This window comes from Chrysemys picta, chromosome 7 (genome assembly GCF_011386835.1).
Source record: "Chrysemys picta bellii isolate R12L10 chromosome 7, ASM1138683v2, whole genome shotgun sequence".
Lineage (NCBI taxonomy): Eukaryota > Metazoa > Chordata > Testudines > Emydidae > Chrysemys > Chrysemys picta.
The window spans coordinates 53,624,142-53,642,223 of record NC_088797.1 but is presented as its reverse complement, the minus strand read 5'-3'; the positions used below and the strand labels follow the sequence as shown (position 1 = coordinate 53,642,223).

Below are 18,082 nucleotides of genomic sequence, written 5' to 3'. Positions count from 1 at the left end.
AAGCCTGAACCCAGGGAATCAGAGAGGTCCCTGGAAAAGCTACTCAACCTCTGCCTGCTTGATGACACAATTACTGGTATTTGGGGCATTGGCCTGCAATGTCAAGAACTATCTTGTCTGCCTGCACCTGACAGCACTATGTCTGCCAGGATTCTCCCAAGCAATCTCTGTACCCACTCACACACCGGGACACTCCTATGACTTCCCTTTCTGGTTAATGGAAATGTAATGGGTGTAGTAACTGCCGCCTCCTCCCCCCACCACCACTAGCCTGGTCCCACCACGTCCCACAAACCATGGCCAGAGCATTACCACGCTGCTGCGTGTGAAGGGAGTTGGGCTGATGGTCTGTCCCTGAAAATGCTTTAATTTAGTGAGTTTCCTGAGCTCCTTGGTGAAAGACACCATTCAGCCACAGACCCAACCTGTGGGGGGACCAGCCAAACCACAACCAATGTCTAGCAACTGCTTCTTGATGAGCGATCCCCAAAACACCCCTGCTCCACACTGCCTGGTAATCTCATACTTCATAGACAACCTATCTCAAATTGAGCTTAATCTAGGAGTCAGAAAAAGGAACTCAAGGCTTATTCCCAGACCAGCTATGGGTGATATTGTGACAGATTTTTGTTACCAATCTGCCTGAGGCAGGTGATTAGGCTGAGGCCGCAGGATTGTTTGGGGAGGAGATGACGAAACACACCAAGTGTCTTAAGTTTTAAAGCTTTATTAATAAAATAATAAAATAACAGTGTAGAGTGCTGGAGTGTTCCCCACATCACTTAGAGGAGGGAAGAAAGCGTTAGTGCCCCAAGCCCTAACCCACTTTCATACTTACACACGCATGAACTGAGGCTGGCCAAGCCTGGGTGTAACGTAAGAAGAGGGGCAGGGGTGGATGGGAGTTCTTGTTCTGGGCCCAGGTTGTCTGGGGTCCACTGTGATCTCCGAATTGCTCCAGCTTTCAGGAGGGTTTTTAAGTCCAGGGTTTTTTTGGGGGTGTTTTGTTCTGTGACTTTTGTTTTTGGTGCTTTTTATACCCATCTAAACCGGCTTTCTGTGGTCTCCTTCATTTTTCCAAAACATACCAGCTTCAGGGATGAGCAGCTCTGCTTTCCCCCCACCCCCCTTGTTGTTTTGCCTGTGTTTTTTATTTTTGCAGCCCTGGTTTAGTGTACTTTTTTTTTTTATGGCTTTTTGTGACTGTGGGAGATAAACGCAGCTGCAGATTTCTTGTCTAGCGCCGTGGCCTTGGACAGGGGCCAGCGTAGCATCTTATTGTTGGACTGAGCTAGCTAGCTAGAGTGTTGAGTTAACCCGTTCTTTGCTCTCTTTTTTTTTTTTTTCTTCCCCTCTTGTACCCTGCAAAGGAGTTTTTTATTGCACACTTACACCTTTGACCCTCCCCAAAATGCCCTGCGTTGCTTGCAACAGTGTTAGCAATATACAATGCTGATTTGCCTTTCCCAGGGAGACCCTTTGAGGGAGGGGGCCATTGGGGTGTGACAGTCCTCCCCTTGGCCCCGAATCAACATTTTGTTGGGAGGGGTCACCACTTAGGTTTCCATCCTCTCTCTGATACGGTGGCAAGGGTTACTGTTGGTCTCCTACATAAACAGCAATACAACATGCACAAAATTGTTAGGAGAGCAACAATTGCATACACCAGCCAATAATGACTTTTGGCTTCATTAGTAACATAGCATAACACATTCTCCTGTTGGCATAGATGCCCCACTCGAATAGCAGTGGCAAAGGCAGCTTTCTCCAGGTTAAATGTGTATTGTAACACCGTGAAGGAGGAGGCATCTGTCTGGATCACGGTTGTTCCCGGGTGTGCATTAATGGAAGGAGAACATTGGGCATGATCCATAAAAAATTAAACACAATATAATTAGAAACATTAATACTATTTTGCATAACTGTGGGACAATACACCGAACAATTTTATGCCTGAGAGCATAACAGCAAATTAAAGGGCACCCTGGGGTAGGTGGTCCTTTAAACACACGCAGAGGTATTGGTAAACATATGGGCTTTAGTGGGGGCGTATCCCGATGCCTCCCCTTCCCAGCAGGTGTGTTGACCCACCTTATAAAAGCGGCCTGGCATTGCCTTTTTTTTTATACATTATTTGAGGGTGCTTTATATTGCCCTCTGCAATCCATATGTGCTGATAGTCCGAAGATGTAGTCAGCACATACCACTTATCCGTGTCCTTGGGGAGGGGGAAGCCACCTCCCACACATCGTGATGGACCACCCAATCCCAGATAATACGTGATGCCACATTCCCAGGATGCTAAGTCACAATTTCCCCCCCGCCACCGCCAATGGATAATTGACCTTTTTTTTTTACCATGGCCAATTCTGAACAGTGGTCAAATTAACAAAGGAGGACAAAAGCATCGGACACCTGAGGATTTCCATAGAGATGTGTCCCTGGGCTCTCGCTATTACTGCCTGGTCCTGTTTACAAAGCAAAAGAAGAAAAAGAACATTGTAAATGTTTCTATTGGGGAAACTGAGGCATGGAGGATTAATTTTGTACATTATTAGTTTTGCTCCCGCCCTTCCTGGCTTTTGTTATGGATGTTGTTTGCCTGGTATAAGAGGTCGCAACAACAATATTGCATCCAGGGATCAGGGGCTGTTACTGCTTGCCAAAGGGCCTCCCATTCCGCTCCAGGCCACCACATGAGGAACTAGGGAGGTCCGGAGCCACCCACCAGGTATTTTGCTGTGGCCCTTTTGTGTCTATTCGAACTATGCACTGCCTCCAGGCACCTCCCCTCCAGCCTTGTGCCACACTGTGGCTCGAACCCCATCGGTGGCTTGAACCATGGAGAGCCTTTGGAGGTACTTTTTTTTTTTTTTTTAATAATTGTAATTATTTAGATAATTCCATGGATAGCTGGAAACTGGATGGTCCAGGCAGGTGGTTGGTCCACAACCAAGGCCCACCACGCCATGACCAGAAATCTAGGGAGAAACATATATTTTGAGCTGATTAGCATGCGCCCATTTTAGTTTGCCTGGTAGCTGAAGCTGATACACTATCGGAGGGGATGCAATTCACAATGGAGTACAGACCCACCCACTGGACATCCAGAGTTAATCATTTCCAAAGATTACCCCAAGTCCTTGGATGACTAAAAGGATGTGGTAGAGGAATTATTTTTGGCCAGGGGAGAGATGGCAGTGGGCTTCACCAAAATATCTTCCCCAAAATATCCTTATACTGAGATTTTATGGGTTTGGAGGTAGTAGCGGTTGAGCAGCGTTTTATGTTTTGAATTCCAGGAGTTCTTCTTTGTAAAAAATTCAAGACATTATGAATTATGCAAAAGATTTAATCTGTGAAACATGTACCGATTTTAATTTTTTATTGTTTTTACTATGGTATACCAGTGGGCTGAGGCGGTCCATTATGGCATAGGGTTCTATTCATTTTGATTCCAGGGAGTGGCCCCCTTTTTCCAATTTGTTTTTGTATTAAGCTGTTTTGTAGCTGGGATAGAGAGCTTAATTTATTTTTAATTACCTTTAGGTTTATAGTATGTATAATTTTTGCTTTAAATTTTTTTTTTTAATATGTTTGCTGCCAGAGGATGTTTTTTGCAGCATTTAGTACACACCAGTGTTAACAACACAACAAACAACACAAGACAAAACAGAACACAAAACAAAATTTCTATTGTGACAGTAGATTTATGGTATTTTGGGTTGCTTTTTAGCTGGAATTAGCTTTTTCTGATTTTTTGAAAGACAAAAAGAACATGTGTCTACCCCTTTGGGGGTGGCAGATTATTGCTTAAAATATTTTTTATATATATAAATACCCTTGCTGATTGCCAGCAAAACAGAGAAATTACCCCCATATTTTTCTGTGTTTGTTTTGTAGGCAGGCCAGGTTTTAACGGCTTTTGCCTTTATTAGGTAGGTAATTTGCATTGACACAGATGCTTTTTGGCTTGCTTTTGGATTTAAGCAAGAGACTGTGTTTTAAAAGGGACATAATTAACTTTTACCAGAGTTTTGATTACTTTTAATTTTTAACTTTTTTGCTTTTAAAACACAGTGATTTGAAAAGGAAAACACAACCTATTGTGGATCCCTTTGGAGCCCTTATAGGATTTTAATTCAGTAGCATGGTAGGTTTGCATTTTTTAATTTTTTTTTATAATTTATACCATATATGTCCTGGGGAAAATGCCCTTTTTTTATATACGGCTTTGTTCTTACATAGCTGTATATAGATTTTTTTTTATATATACATTTGGAGCAGTTAAGTTCCAATAGAACCCCCTTAGGTTTTTAAAATAAATTTGACTAAATTGTCCATAGTCAAATGATTTTAATTGGACAGAATTTTTTTGCCTGGATTGTTTACAGCCTTTTTTCAAAAAAAAAAAAAAAGCCCCCCCCCCCTTTTTTTGTAGAATAGCTGCAAAGAAATTAAGAATTTAAAAAAAAAATTATAATGTTTGATTAATTTTTTTTAGCTTTTGCAGAGTTAATTTTTTACTTTTAATTACTTGCTTATTTTTAAAAATGACATCTTAATTAACTTGGATTTTACTATAAGTACTGTTTTAGGGATTTAAATTTCCCATGTTTGCGCTTATTTATTTTTTTTAAACTCCAACCACTATGCCCTTAGGGCTTTTAACCCGTTTTCCAATTTCAAGGTTCCGCCCAAAATTGAGGATCCTCACAAAGGGAGAGATCAAAGCCAGCCCTCACAAGGGTCACCCGATTCATCCCCTGTGAGACTGGCCACCTGGACCGAACCCACGGTCAACTGACATTTTAACTGCTCAATTTCCTTTTCATGGCGAGCACACTGCCGTTGTGGTGGTGTATGCTGGGCACGAATGGTCAAATCTTTAGCGAGTCCCTGAAGGACCGGTACTTGCTTAGCCAGTGCTTCCAGGTGGGTGTGTTCCACCTTTTCTGCCTGGAAGTCCTGTCTCAAGGCTTGCAACTTGTCCTGGGCATAGTCCTGGGTTGCTGCCTGGTTAGTGATTTGCGCTTTCAGTTGCTCAATTTCCACCAGCTGCTGCAGTCCAGATTAATCCTACAGCTGCCCCTAGGTTTTTACCCTTCTGCTTTTTATACTTGGCATACAGGTCTAACAAGTCCTACCAAGTCTGCACTCTTTTCGGAAGCTCCGCTACGAAACCCCAGGGATTATATCCTACCTTGATGAGAGCCCTCTCCAACCGGGAGAGGTCCTCACCCCCCTTGGAAAGAGACAGCAGGTTCCCGTCCCTCTTTGCTGCCTCTCCTGAGGCTCAGGCATCAGGTCCACCAGCCTCCCGTGATGCCAGCTGACCGGGCAGCCGGACTATCGTGTCCGCGCTCCCGAATGCCCGTACGTCCAGCCCTGAACCCCTTATTGATGCCTTTGCCCATGACTGCAGGATTCCCGAGTCTGCAGTTGTACCCTTCTGTTTCCTAAATATGTTGTTACAATCCGTTAGTACACTTCTTAAGATTTTTTAATTACTTGAGATTTTACATTGCCCACGCCGGCACCGGGGCTTACTATGTTCATCTCCCTGGCTGGAGGGAGAGATGCTAAGCCTCCCTCCGTATTCCTCGGTCCAATATCACCAAGGGCCTGTTGCCGGCACAGAGGGCCTGAGGGGGCAACAGCAGGGTTCGTTGCCTGGTGTGCTTTGCACCAATGAACACACCAGGGTGGAGAAGCAGACAAAGTTTATTCAAGAGCTCTGAATAGGTACTAGGAGACCAGCATGTCTCAAATCAAGTGCACGGAGACAACCAGTTTTCCCTTTTTATTCTTTTTTTTCCTTCCCTACCTCCTCCCCCTGCAGTAGTTACATTAAACGACTTGGCTGCATAGCTTGTTCGCTATGTTCCCTTCTGCAAGTAATCTTGTCCTTTAGCTAGAAGCATGTAGCATTCCATTATAACTACCGCTTCCCAGCTGCTGGCCTGTGAGGTTAGTAAAGTTTAACATGCAGGGGCTTTGATTCACTTTGGCCTAGTGTGGTGGGTTTTCATCGACTCTCGTGGTCTTCCACCCCCCTGAGTTACCTAGGGTGATGCCTAGTGACACCAACAACTCTCTCCTTTGAGAACACTCAAAAGGCACCGGCTTGAGTTTTCTCATAATTTGAGGACAAAATGTGATTTAAGGCCATGGTCTTAGGATCATTGATTAAAGGGAAAAAGGAGGTGTCTTGACTTCTAGAGGCGGTACATACTTTAAACATTTCAGGCATGAGAAGAGAGCTAGGGTGAGGAAACAAAGTACGAGACCAGTAAGCAGGAGGCGGACAAGGCCACCTCCCAAGCCCCCTAGACTAGGGAGCCAGCTTCAGAGAGTATCAAATAGAGTGGGTTTCTGTTCCTGGGCCTTCCACTGATTGAAGGCCTGTTCAGAGGACAGGATGTGCTTGTTAATGTCCTCTGCGTTATTTGGGATGTATGTGCAGCATTCATTACCAATAAGGTCACATGCTCTGCCCTGGGAGGCCAGGACATAATCCAGGGCCTGGCAATTTTGCAGAGCCAGTAATCAAAGCTGGTACAGCTTGGAGCTTATGCCTTTTTCTATGGCCAGGGTGTCATTGGCAAACTGGGTAAGGAATACAGAGAGCCTTTTATAGAGCTGGGCCAGTCGTCCCATGCCATAGGATGAGAGGAGAATCATACCAAGTCGATCTCCTTTGCTAATAGGTTCAGGGGTGGCATATAGAGACTGGCGCTGTTGGGGATGGCCACTTGGGGCCTGGGGGAGAACTCGCAGAGGAGGGGCCAGAAACCCTAGGTAATAGCTACCATACCAGCAGTTGGGCAGTGTCTTATAGGTGCTGTGGCCACATATATAATACATTCGGCCATTCCCTAATATGGAATTGTTGCCACTTTTACTTAAGCTTGCCGTGTATCGTGAAAAGGTTCGGGGCACGTCGCCTACCTGGTGACCTGTGGCATTATACAGGGGCATACTGGTGTTAACATCAGGGGATAGGTAGTATTGGCAGGTACTGTTGCCGGCAAACCATCAGGGAAGGGTGCCGCTGTTGTGCTTAAATTTTTGGTAACATAACAGGCCTACAGGGGATGAGGCTAATTTAATGGCTTGTGGAATGGTGGTAGCATTGTTAAATGGCCTCCAGCTGTCATTTCCTAGCAGGCTAAAGGGGGCTTCTATGGTGCAATTTTGTTTTACCACTTCATCCCCAAGCTTAGAAGAGTTCCACGCCAGCCAGAACTGACAGGTGTCGGACCAATTTTGGGGAATGGCTCTCTAGGGTAGCCCTGCTGAATGGTGAGGGATTTGGGAACATATCCAACAATTGGAGAGATTGAATTCCTGGGCAAAGGCAACCTTCAGGGCCTCATACGTGTTTGTTTCCAAGTTGTTGGGCTTCCTCCCCATCCTGCATGTGCTTGGGGGAAAATGGGAGTTAACGAGAGGAATGCTCCCATGGCACAAAGCAGCATGGTGGCAGACCTTGGACCTGAACCCATGCTGTAATTACAATTCCCCAAATGCCCACAAAAGAATAAATTACCAACAGCAGACAGATTAGAAACAAAAGGGACCAGGCCAATAGGTTAGGCTGGCCACCTGAAAACAAACACAACCAATGCTCAGAGTTCTCGCGGAGAGTGTGCTGCGACTGTCCAAAGGGAGCACAAGGCAGTCCCAGCAAACCTTATTGTCGTTTAAATAACAGTTTAAGTCCCAGATCGTTGCTGGAAGTTTTTTTTCCAGCAGGCTGGAAGGTCCACTGTTCAGGAGCGGGCACTGCCTTCAGACGGGAGTGCTGAATCCAGTTCTTGTGTCCTTCGACCTTTGCTGCTGTATGGGAAACCAACAGGACGGCGTGGGGTCCCTTCCACCGCTCTTGGAGAGGCTCGTCCTTCCACCGCCGACCGAGTATGGAATCGCCTGGCTGCAAGGAGTGGATCAGGGCATCCAGCGGAAGAGGCTGTGAATCTTTGGTGTACCTGTGGAGAGAAGAAAGAACAGCAGATAGAGAGCACATGTACTGAGATAAGATGTACCCCATTTCCCACTCCCCTGCCAGAACTGGTGTACCGTTCAGAGGCTATACCCTTCCAAACATAATCTCGAAGAGACTGAGCCCTAATCTGCCCTTAGGGAGAGTGCGGACGCGGAGCAAAACGAGGGGCAAAGCATCAGGCCATCGAAGAGATGCCTCCTGACAGACCTTTGAGAGGTGTCGCTTAAGAGTCTGATTTGTATGCTCACTACCCCACTGGCCTGCGGTTGCCATGGTGTGTGGAGCTTCCAAGGGATCTGTAGGGCATCTGATATCTTTTGAACGACTTGTGACGTGAAGTGTGTTCTGTTGTCAGATTCCATCCACCGGGGGAGCCTGAAGCGGGGAATGATCTCCCTGACAAATTTGAGGGCCACCCTTTTGGCAGTGTTGTTATGGCATGGGAAGGCTTCGGGCCATCCGCTGAATCGATCCACCAAGACGAGGAGGTATCTGAACCCTTGGGTCTGGGGGAACTCAGTAAAATCTATTTGCCAAACCAATCCCGGGCCTGGGGTAGGTTCCAGAGTGACTGGAGGCACTGACATTCCCGGTCGAGGGTTATTCTTTTGGCAGAGCAGACATTTAGCCTGTACCTGGGATGCTATGAGTCTAAGTCCAGAGGTTAGAAAATATTTACTCATAAGCTGGGTAAGAGCCTCCCTGCCAGCCTATAATTCTTTGTTTCTTCACCAGGGTCAGTTCTTAATGTCTTTTGTAGTCAGGAATCCTTGGACTTTGTGGTTTCAATGAAGCAAGTGTTCCTTTTTCTCTTTTCCTGAAACAGTCATGGTTCAGCATCATACGGGGGAGAGGTTACTAGCACATCACCCTGTAATGGTTTTGCTTTTTCTAGAAAAATCCAAAGGCACAGTAGGTCTGTCAGTGGACAAGGGAGAGATTATTAGCACTTCACCTTGTCTTCCCCCCCCCCCTTCTTTTTCCTGCTGTCCAGAAGGCACAGCAGAGCTAGAAGGAGAAATAGGCTTATCATCAGTTGGAGAATCCTCCTGAGGTGGAGGGGTCTTTTTACAGGGAGAAGCATGGGTCCAGGTAGGCAGTCCTTGGCACTTCACAGTGGTGTTGGTGGTTAACAGGACTTGGAAAGGGCCTTTCCAGTGTGGAGCCAAAGCAGTCTTTCGTTGATGGACTTTACGTAGACTCAGTCTCCTTGTTTCAATGAACGGCAGGGCTGCTAGGGTCTTTGGTTAGCACTTCTTTTAATCTATGAGAAAAGAAGCCTAACACATTTCCTTAATGCCTGGCAGTGTTTTGCAGATCTCATAGTTGCTTGGGCACATTCAGGCCCCCTTTCTCTTGGTTGTCAGCCAAGTCTTAGCTGTGAACAATGTCCTTGGATGGGGCCAGCATCTTATCTTTGGACTGAGCTTGCTAGCTATATTTTTTCCTCAGTTAACTCGTTCTGTTCTTTTTCCTTCTCCCCTTCTTGGCTTCTTTTAACCTACAAAGGAAACTTCCACTCTTCACTCATACACCTTTTCCCAACAATGAACACGTACACATTGCTATTATACACCCTTCCAGTAAAATAACTTCTATACAGAGCTTTGGAGCAACAAACCAGGATGAGCACACCCACTTTTGAGGAATCCACTCGGTACAAGCTCTGGTGTCCAATAGCTTTCCTTTTTAAAACCTTAAATGCTTTGTCGGCTTCTGAGGACCAGTGAAAGGGGTCGTGATCCGCTCCCTTAACGCATTCGTTCAAGGGTTTAGCCCACAGTCCAAACTCTGGGGTCCATATTCTGCAGAAGCCTGCCATACCCAGAAATGCTGTAAGCTGTTTACAATTGCTTGGGATAGGAACTTAGCAGATAGCTTCCTTCCTTTCGTTTGAAAGCTGACGCTCCCCCTGCCTTATGTGAAACCCTAAGTATTGTACTTCTGGGAGGGCAATTTGAGCCTTACTCCGTGCTACTAGATATCCTCGGAGTCCAACAAAGTTCAGGAGGCTCACAGTGGCTTTAAGCCAAGGGGTTGGACCCACGGTGGCAGTTAACAAGTCATCTACATATTGCAGGAGGAGGACCTTGTCCTCATTGTTCCACTCCTCCAATCTCTGGCCCAGGGCCTGGCCAAAAAGGGTGGGGGAATTTTTAAATCCCTGGGCCAACACTGTCCAGCAAAGCTGCTTTTTAACCTTCCTTTTGTCCTTCCACTGGCTCCACTCTGGGGCTTGCATGGCTGAGGGCTCAATTGCAAAGGTCATTATCCAGGCATTCTCGGGGGGTAAGGTAAGGGTTACTTCATCTTGGGTGAAATGCAGGGTGGCGCCTAAGCGACAAAGCAGGTCCCGTCCCAGTAGAGGCGTTGGACAATCGGAGAGGTAGACCAGTTTGGCCCGCAGGGTCATTAGGGTTCCACCTGGGATCTGCTAGGGGGACCATGTCCGCGGGCACCGGGACGTGATTTGGATCCAGGTCATGTCTCCGCTGTGCCTCCTCCATTGCTTTGGACATAAGCAGATTCTGCTCCACTTCAGACAACAGAGTCCTCATGAGGATATTACAGTCATCCCAGTCAGGCTTGTGGCTGGCCAGACACCCTTCAAAAACTGAGATAAACTTGCTTGGGTTCGTGAAGAATTCCCGTGCCTGTGCCTTAAAGGCTGCTAGGTCGACTGGGTTAAAAGGCACATGGGTGTAAACCTGCATAGTAGTGGCCTGATTCCTATCCGAGCCATGTCTGGACACCACGGTCTCGGTGATCAACGGATAAAATCCCACAGAGATTTCTGGAACCCAAGACACCCTTTCTTTATATGGTGGGGGTGTGATAGCCAAAGGGGACACCGGACCTGCCATTACAGCTGTGGGGGGGTTCTGGGGACTAACAGTAGCTACTACCGAACCTGTCAGAGTCAAATTACACTTTTGCAAGATATCTGTTCTATTTTGTAAAGCCATAAACAATTGCGCATGCATATGTTCGTTCCATTTACACGTTCGCTGACAAAACAGGAGTAATTGAAGGATCGCGTTATAATTAAGTGATCCTTCCCGTGGCCACCTTTCCTGGTCCTCTAGCTGATATTGAGGCCAGTCTACTGTACAGAACTTTTTTAATCTACTTTTAGTTATTGGATTTGCGTCAAACACTTTCCAATTTGCTAGAATGCATTCTAAGGCCGTACACCATGTCCTGCCTGTCGTACTCTGTCCCTGCCCCATGGCCTAGAGTGACACTGGGCATCCCCAGGTCCTAACAGGCAAAAGTCCACACCCCTGGACTGTTCCTACCTTATCCAAGGGACCGGTTCCTCACCGTCACCCTCAACCGCTTCTCCACTATCCGAGCACGTTGCACCGTTGTGCCCTCTGGAGTCGATCAAACCGCGTCTCCGCCGAGGCCCCCGATGAAGTCACTGGTGTATGCTGGGCGTCGGTCGTCGCAATCCGTCGGCCGCCAGGAGGGATCCAGGCAAGGCTAAATTTCAGCCTCGAGCCCACCCAGGGATGCCAAAACTGTTGCTGGCACAGAGGGCCCGAGGGGGGCAACAGCAGGGTTCGTTGCCCGGTGTGCTTTGCGCCAATGAACACACCAGGGTGGAGAAGCAGACAAAGTTTATTCAAGAGCTCTGAATAGGCACTAGGAGACCAGCATGTCTCAAATCAAGCGCACTGAGACAAGCAGTTTTCCCTTTTTATTCTTTTTTTTTTGCCTTCCCTACCTCCCCCCTTCCTCCCCCTGCAGTAGTTACATTAAACGACTTTGGCTGCGTAGCTTGTTCGCTATGTTCCCTTCTGCAAGTAATCTTGTCCTTCAGCTAGAATCATGTAGGTTTCCCAGCTGCTGGCCTGTGAGGTTAGTAAAGTTTAACCTGCAGGGGCTTTGGTTCACTTTGGCCTAGTGCGGGGGGGGGGCTTCATTGACTCTCGTGGTTTCCACCCCCCCGAGTTACCTAGAGTGATGCCTAGTGACACCAATAGGCCCATACACCAAATGCCCCCCCTGGGCTGAGCAAGAAACCCTAAATTCTCCTCTTATACTCAAGCATACAACGGCTGAGAGTGTATGAACCAAGGATTTTCCCTTTCGCTTGGAGCGAGGATCTCTAAGACCTCCTCCCATTACCCGGCACTCTTACGACCCGGGGTAGACCCACTTGCACCCTTCCCCCACTGACCAGGGTGGAGAGAACAATGCTAAACCCCTCTCCGGTTCTCAGCCATGCTACAACTGAGGGTGGGGCACACCTGTAATCATCAAATCCTCAACATGAAATACCAACAATGCCAGGCATAGCAAACATGAAATACCAAGGGCAGAACAGTTGCTGCGCTCCGCAGGCCTCCCTCCCCCCCGCAATTCTTCAACAAAACTGACAGATTTTTGTTACCAATCTGCCTGAGGCATCAGCTGATTAGCCTGAGGCCACAGGATTGTTTGGGGAGGAGATAACGAAATACACCAAGTGTCTAAGTTTTAAAGCTTTATTAATAAAATAATAAAAACAGCGGAGAGTGCTGGGGTGTTCCCCACGTCACTCAAAGGAGAGAAGAAAGCATTAGTGCCACAGGCCCTAACCCACTTTCATACTTACACACGCATGACCCAAGGCTGGCCAAGCCTGGGTGTAAGAAGAAGAGGGAGGGGTGGACAGGAGTTCTTGTCCTGGGCCCAAGTCGTCCGGCGTCTGCTGTGATCTCCGAATTGCTCCAGCTCTCAAGAGGGTTTTTAAGTCCAGGGTTCCTTTGGGGGTATTTCATTCCGCGACCTGATTCTGGTGCTTTTTGTACCAGTCCAGACCAGCTTTCTGTGGTCTCCTCAACTTTCCCAAAACACACCAGCTCTAGGGACGCGCAGCTCTGCTTCCCCCCCTCATTGTCTTGCCTGTGTTTATTTTTACAGCCCTGGTTTAGTGTACTTTTTCTATGGCTGTTTGTGGCTGAGTGGGAGATAAACGCAGCTGCAGATTTCTTGTCTAGCACCGTGACCTTGGACTGGGGCCAGCATAGCTACGTCTTTTTGTCTGACTGCGCTAGCTAGCTACAGTGTGGAGTTAACCCATTCTCTGCTGTCTTCCTCCTTCCCCCTCTTGTACTCTGCAAAGGAATCTTCCATTCCACACTCTCACCTTTGACCCTCCCCAAAATGCCCTGCGATGCTTGCAACAGCGTTAGCAATATACAGTGCTGATCTGTCTTCCCCAGGGGAACCCCTTGAGGGAGGGGGCCATTGGGGTGTGACAATATAAGGAGTTTGTAACTGGTGGGGTGACTCAGCAGAAAAAGGACAGTAATCCTCCGCAAGGATTTTTCTCAGCTGGAAGAATCTTTTCCTGTTTAAATCAAGGCATGTTAGCATTAGCAAAACAAACATAAGCTTCCCCAGCCTAGGGTTCACCTATTCCCCTGAACCTGGAGCTCCTCCTTTCCACACCTGTTCAAGGGAAGAGGGGAAGTCAGTTTAATCCCTTGCTTACTGAGGTGAGCATCCTCTGTCACAGTCCTTGAGACTGTATGCCACAGGCAGGAAGGAAATCAAGAGATCCTTCTCAGCTTTGATAGCAGTCACCAAATCCTGCCTGGCTCTCTCATCCCAGACTGTCTTTGCCCAACCTCAGACCCAGGTGCCTCTTGCTGCTAAGAGCTCTCACCTTAATTCAGCAGGGAAACTCAGTGGCTTCATTGATTCCGAAGATGCAGAATGAAGCGGTGATGCCGTCCTCCTGATCAGAATTTTGACCATTCATCAGTACATTCTCATACAAGAGAGACACTTGCCTCTTAAGATTGGTGAAAGCGAGAGCACTCTTGGGAGCACTGCTCAGCGACCATCAGTGTCTTCTTCAGAGAAGACAAACTACCATGTCCATGAAGTATGCTGTACTCCAGCCACTTCTTAACAAGAGTGCTGGGCAACTTACCTACATCAATAAGAACATAAGAGCAGCCATACTGGGTCAGACCAAAGGTCCATCTAGCCCAGTATCCTGTCTTCCAACAGTGGCCAATACCAGGTGCCCCAGAGGGAATGAACAGAACAGGTAATCTTCAAGTGATCCATCTCCTGTCGCTGATTCCCAGCTTCTAGCAAACAGAGGCTAGGGACACCATCCCTGCCTAACAGCCATTGATGGACCTATCATAGAATATCAGGGTTGGAAGGGACCTCAGGAGGTCATCTAGTCCAACCCCCTGCTCAAAGCAGGACTGATCCCCAGACAGATTTTTGTGCCAGATCCCCAAATGGCCCCCTCAAGGATTTAACTCACAACCCTGGGTTTAGCAGGCCAATGCTCAAACCACTGAGCTATCCCTCCCTAAATGACTTGTTAGAATCTAGAACCTGCCTGTTTTATAAAAGGCAAATAAGACTTCTGGCATGTTTGTTTCTTCCCTGTGATATTTTAAGTCATCCTAAGTTTATTTTTCTGAGAATAGAGACCATACAGACTTGTGTATAAGCTCAGCCACAATAAAACAACTGCATTAGTAGGTCTTTAAAAATAGAATTCTCATGTATTTGCTTAGTATGGTTACACTGTAACTGATTACACTGCTAATGACTCAGGAAGTAACAGGGACTTCTGCCCCAATGTCAGTGAGGTGAAAATGGGACCTGTGTGGAAGTTGGGCAGAAATTGTGCTAGACTGATGCTCCACCTGCAGCCCTAGTACTGCTCACCTTAGCGGGTCTTCAGGAGACTCAACCTTAGCAGCCTACTCCAGTCTTACAGTGTGGAACAGCCTCCTGGGACCTGCAGAGGTGATAGCCCCAATCCCTGTGGATGTCATCAATTCTGACATGAGGCCTGCAAAATTCTGAGAGGTACAGCTAAACTTAGCAATGTCTCCCAAGTGAATTACCCAATTGCCAAGAGGCACTCCTCCTCCTGGAGACAAACAAATCCAGCCAATGTGGCATTTGTAGTCTCAGGTGTTTTAGAGGGAGAACAGCACTCCAAAAAGTTGGAGGCCTTTTCAGAAAGAAGAAGAAGAAGAAGAAGAAGAAGAAGAAAAAAAACCACACATTTTTCAAATTCTTTGTAAGCATGAAAGGCCTTACATCGCTGAAATGCTTTAATTAACCAACTTTTCAGATATGTTCTTCTATAAGAGTAGACTACTTGTGAGTAATTTCACGCAGAAAGTATTTGTTTTGAGGTTGGAGTGTGAAATTGGGCATAGTCCTGTTTATTTGAACAGGACATTGCACCATCCTTGAAGAGAATATGCACAGGAAGTGACAAGAAAACTGTTTTAATACTCAGGCCTCTCTTTCTCCCCCCCCCCCCCTTCTATTTACTCTCCTTGTAGACGGAATGGGAAGCTTTGGAATTGACTGATCATCAGTGGGCATTAGAGGATGTGGAAGAAGAGCTCATGGCAAAAGATCTACACTTTGAAGGCATGTTTAAGGAAGAGTTACAGACGTCTATCTTCTGAAAGCAGAGCTGAATTTGAACATATGTTTTGCATTTTCATGCAAAAGGCATTTATAAAAAAAAAAGTTACTTACTAAAATACACTGTACTTTTTGATGCTCAGAATAAAAGAGACCATGTTCAGAATTGCAGTTATCTAACTTCCACTAATGTGAGACTCAGAAGAGTTATTGTTCCCATCTGTCTTCAAGGTATATTTGATCCAAAGGGGATCACTATAGGTTTCCAATTACTAGGAAAGGTTTTTATTTATCTTTTTTGAAGACATGCATCTTTCAGTAATGGCAGCTAAAACAAGAAGCTTATTGACAAGCAGTAACTATCTAGTCCTATCATAAATAAATTAAAAATAGGGTTTTGGAGATAAAGACCTCAAAACTTTAGTTTGGAAAAGAGAAGACAGAGGGGACATGATAGCAGTTTTCAGGTATCTAAAAGGGTGTCATAAGGAGGTGGGAGAAAACTTAGCCTCTAAGGATAGAGCAAGAAGCAATGGGCTTAAACTGCAGCAAGGGAGGTTTAGGTTGGACATTAGGAAAAAGTTCCTAACTGTCAGGGTGGTTAAACATTGGAATAAACTGCCTAGGGAGGCTGTGGAATCTCCATCTCTGGAGATATTTAAGAGTAGGTTAGATAAATGTCTATCAGGGATGGTCTAGACAGTATTTGGTCCTGCCATGAGGGCAGGGGACTGGACTCGATGACCTCTCGAGGTCCCTTCCAGTCCTAGAGTCTATGAAAAACTTCACTACAACACTTCAAACATCAAATAGATCAAGTAATGCACTAGTCACCTGTATTTTCTCCTTTAAAACGTCATCCAGACAGCTGGAAATCCAATTGCTCTTTGATGTTAAAACAAAGAAACAAAGTAGAAAATATAACCATATCAGAATAAGAAATGCAGAACTGAAGTACCAAAAAACTATAATCATTCATCTTTCAGAATCAGCCTCAGGATTCAGTTTCCTTAGGTTTTTATTTTTCCTCCTTGTGTTTATAGTCTTTTCCTGTTTTTCTCTGAGAAAAAACACACACCACACAACCTTGAAATAACACTGAACAAATACCACACAAGCAACTGTTGTCAGAATTATTGTTCCTCTGAAAAACCAAGGTATAAAGTGCAGTTTGCATATGTACGTGGCCTGACTTGCTATGTAATATATATTCCACTGGTTTTGACCTAAGATGATGTGTAACAGACCATTACTCACCTTTGTAACTGTTGTTCTTTGAGATGTGTTGCTCATATCCATTCCAATGAGATGTGCGCGCCGTGTGCATGGCAATCAGAGAACTTTTACCCTAGCAACACCCAGTTGGGTTGGCTGTGGAGCCCCCTAGAGTGGCGCCTTCATGGCACTGGATATATACCCCAGCCAACCCAGCACCCCCTCAGTTCCTTCTTGCCGGCTACTCCAACACAGGGGAAGGAGGGTGGGTTTGGAATGGATATGAGCAACACATCTCGAAGAATAACAGTTACAAAGGTATGTAACCGTCTTTTCTTCGAGTGCTTGCTCATATCGATTCCAATTAGGTGACTCCCAAGCCTTACCTAGGCGGTAGAGTCAGAGTGAAGTACCGTGGATTGTAGGATCGCCCTACCAAATGCCTAACGATGGCATAGTGTGAGGCAAATGTATGCACTGAAGACCAAGTAGCAGCTCTGCAGAGCTCCTGGATTGGCACCTGGGCCAGGAAGACTGCTGACGAGGCCTGAGCCCTTGAAGAGTGAGCGGTGAGATGGGGGGGGGGGGGCGTGCGGGGCAGGACCCCAGCCAGATCATAACAAGCACGAATACATGTCGTGATCCAAGAAGAGAGCCGCTGGGAGGAGACCGGAAAACCCTTCATCCATTCTGCTACTGCGACAAAGAGCTGCGTCATTTTCCAGAACAGCTTCATATGTTCAGTGTAGAAGGCAAGAGCCCTACGAACATCGAGGGAGTGAAGCCGTTGATCCTGACTATTGGCGTGAGGTTTTGGGAAGAAGACTGGAAGGAAGATGTGCTGGTTGATATGAAAAGTCGACACCACCTTGGGAAGAAAGGCAGGGTGAGGTCATAGCTGCACCTTATCCTTATGGAAGATCATGTAAGGTGGTTCCAATGTAAGAGCCTTCGGCGAGGCATGTCTCTGAGCTCAAGTGATAGCAATGAGGAAAGCTGTTTTCCAATAGAGGTACAAAAGGGAACATGTGGCCAAGGGTTCAAACGGGGGTCCCATAAGTCTGGAGAGGACCAAGTTGAGGTCCCACGTGGGTACAGGCTGTCATACCTGTGGATATAGACGGTTCAGGCCCTTGAGGAACCTACCAACCATGGGGTTGGCGAAGACAGATCGGCCATTCACTCCTGGGTGGAAAGCTGAGATGGCCGCCAGGTGAACTCTGATGGAGGATATCGCCAGGCCCTGCTGCTTCAGGTTCAGGAGATAGTCCAGAATGAGAGGCACAGACGCTTGGAGGGGAAGTGTGTCGTGGTGAGAGCACCAGCATGAGAATTGCTTCCCTTTAGCCATATATGTAGCCCGAGTGCTGCCCAACAGGACCTGCTGCACCAAATGAGAACAGAGGAGTTCAGAGTGGCTCAGCCATGCAGCATCCACGCTGTGAGGTA

At 46.6% G+C, this 18,082-nt stretch overlaps 1 protein-coding gene and 1 long non-coding RNA gene across 13 annotated transcripts in view; one reads left to right on the top strand and one right to left on the bottom strand.

The window, feature by feature from the left end:
- Positions 1–15,584, top strand: part of EMC3 (ER membrane protein complex subunit 3) — a 38,215-nt gene extending 22,631 nt beyond the window's left edge. For 4 of the 12 annotated variants that reach the window (XM_065553201.1, XM_065553202.1, XM_065553204.1 and 1 more), the window contains exons 9-11: positions 7,756–8,029; positions 8,364–8,496; positions 15,331–15,584. In XM_065553201.1, coding sequence (XP_065409273.1) covers positions 7,756–8,029; positions 8,364–8,496; positions 15,331–15,355 — 432 coding nt within the window. In that variant the 3' untranslated portion in view covers positions 15,356–15,584. The remainder of the gene's footprint in view (positions 1–7,755; positions 8,030–8,363; positions 8,497–15,330) is intronic. The other 8 variants (XM_065553210.1, XM_065553211.1, XM_065553212.1 and 5 more) reach the window with 4 other exon arrangements.
- On the bottom strand, positions 5,707–12,144 carry LOC122173676 (uncharacterized). Its single transcript, XR_006174365.2, has 2 exons — positions 11,308–12,144; positions 5,707–7,991 (listed from the first exon to the last, which is right to left on the bottom strand). It is a non-coding gene; the product is annotated as an uncharacterized LOC122173676 (long non-coding RNA).
- Positions 15,585–18,082: the final 2,498 nt, after the last annotated feature.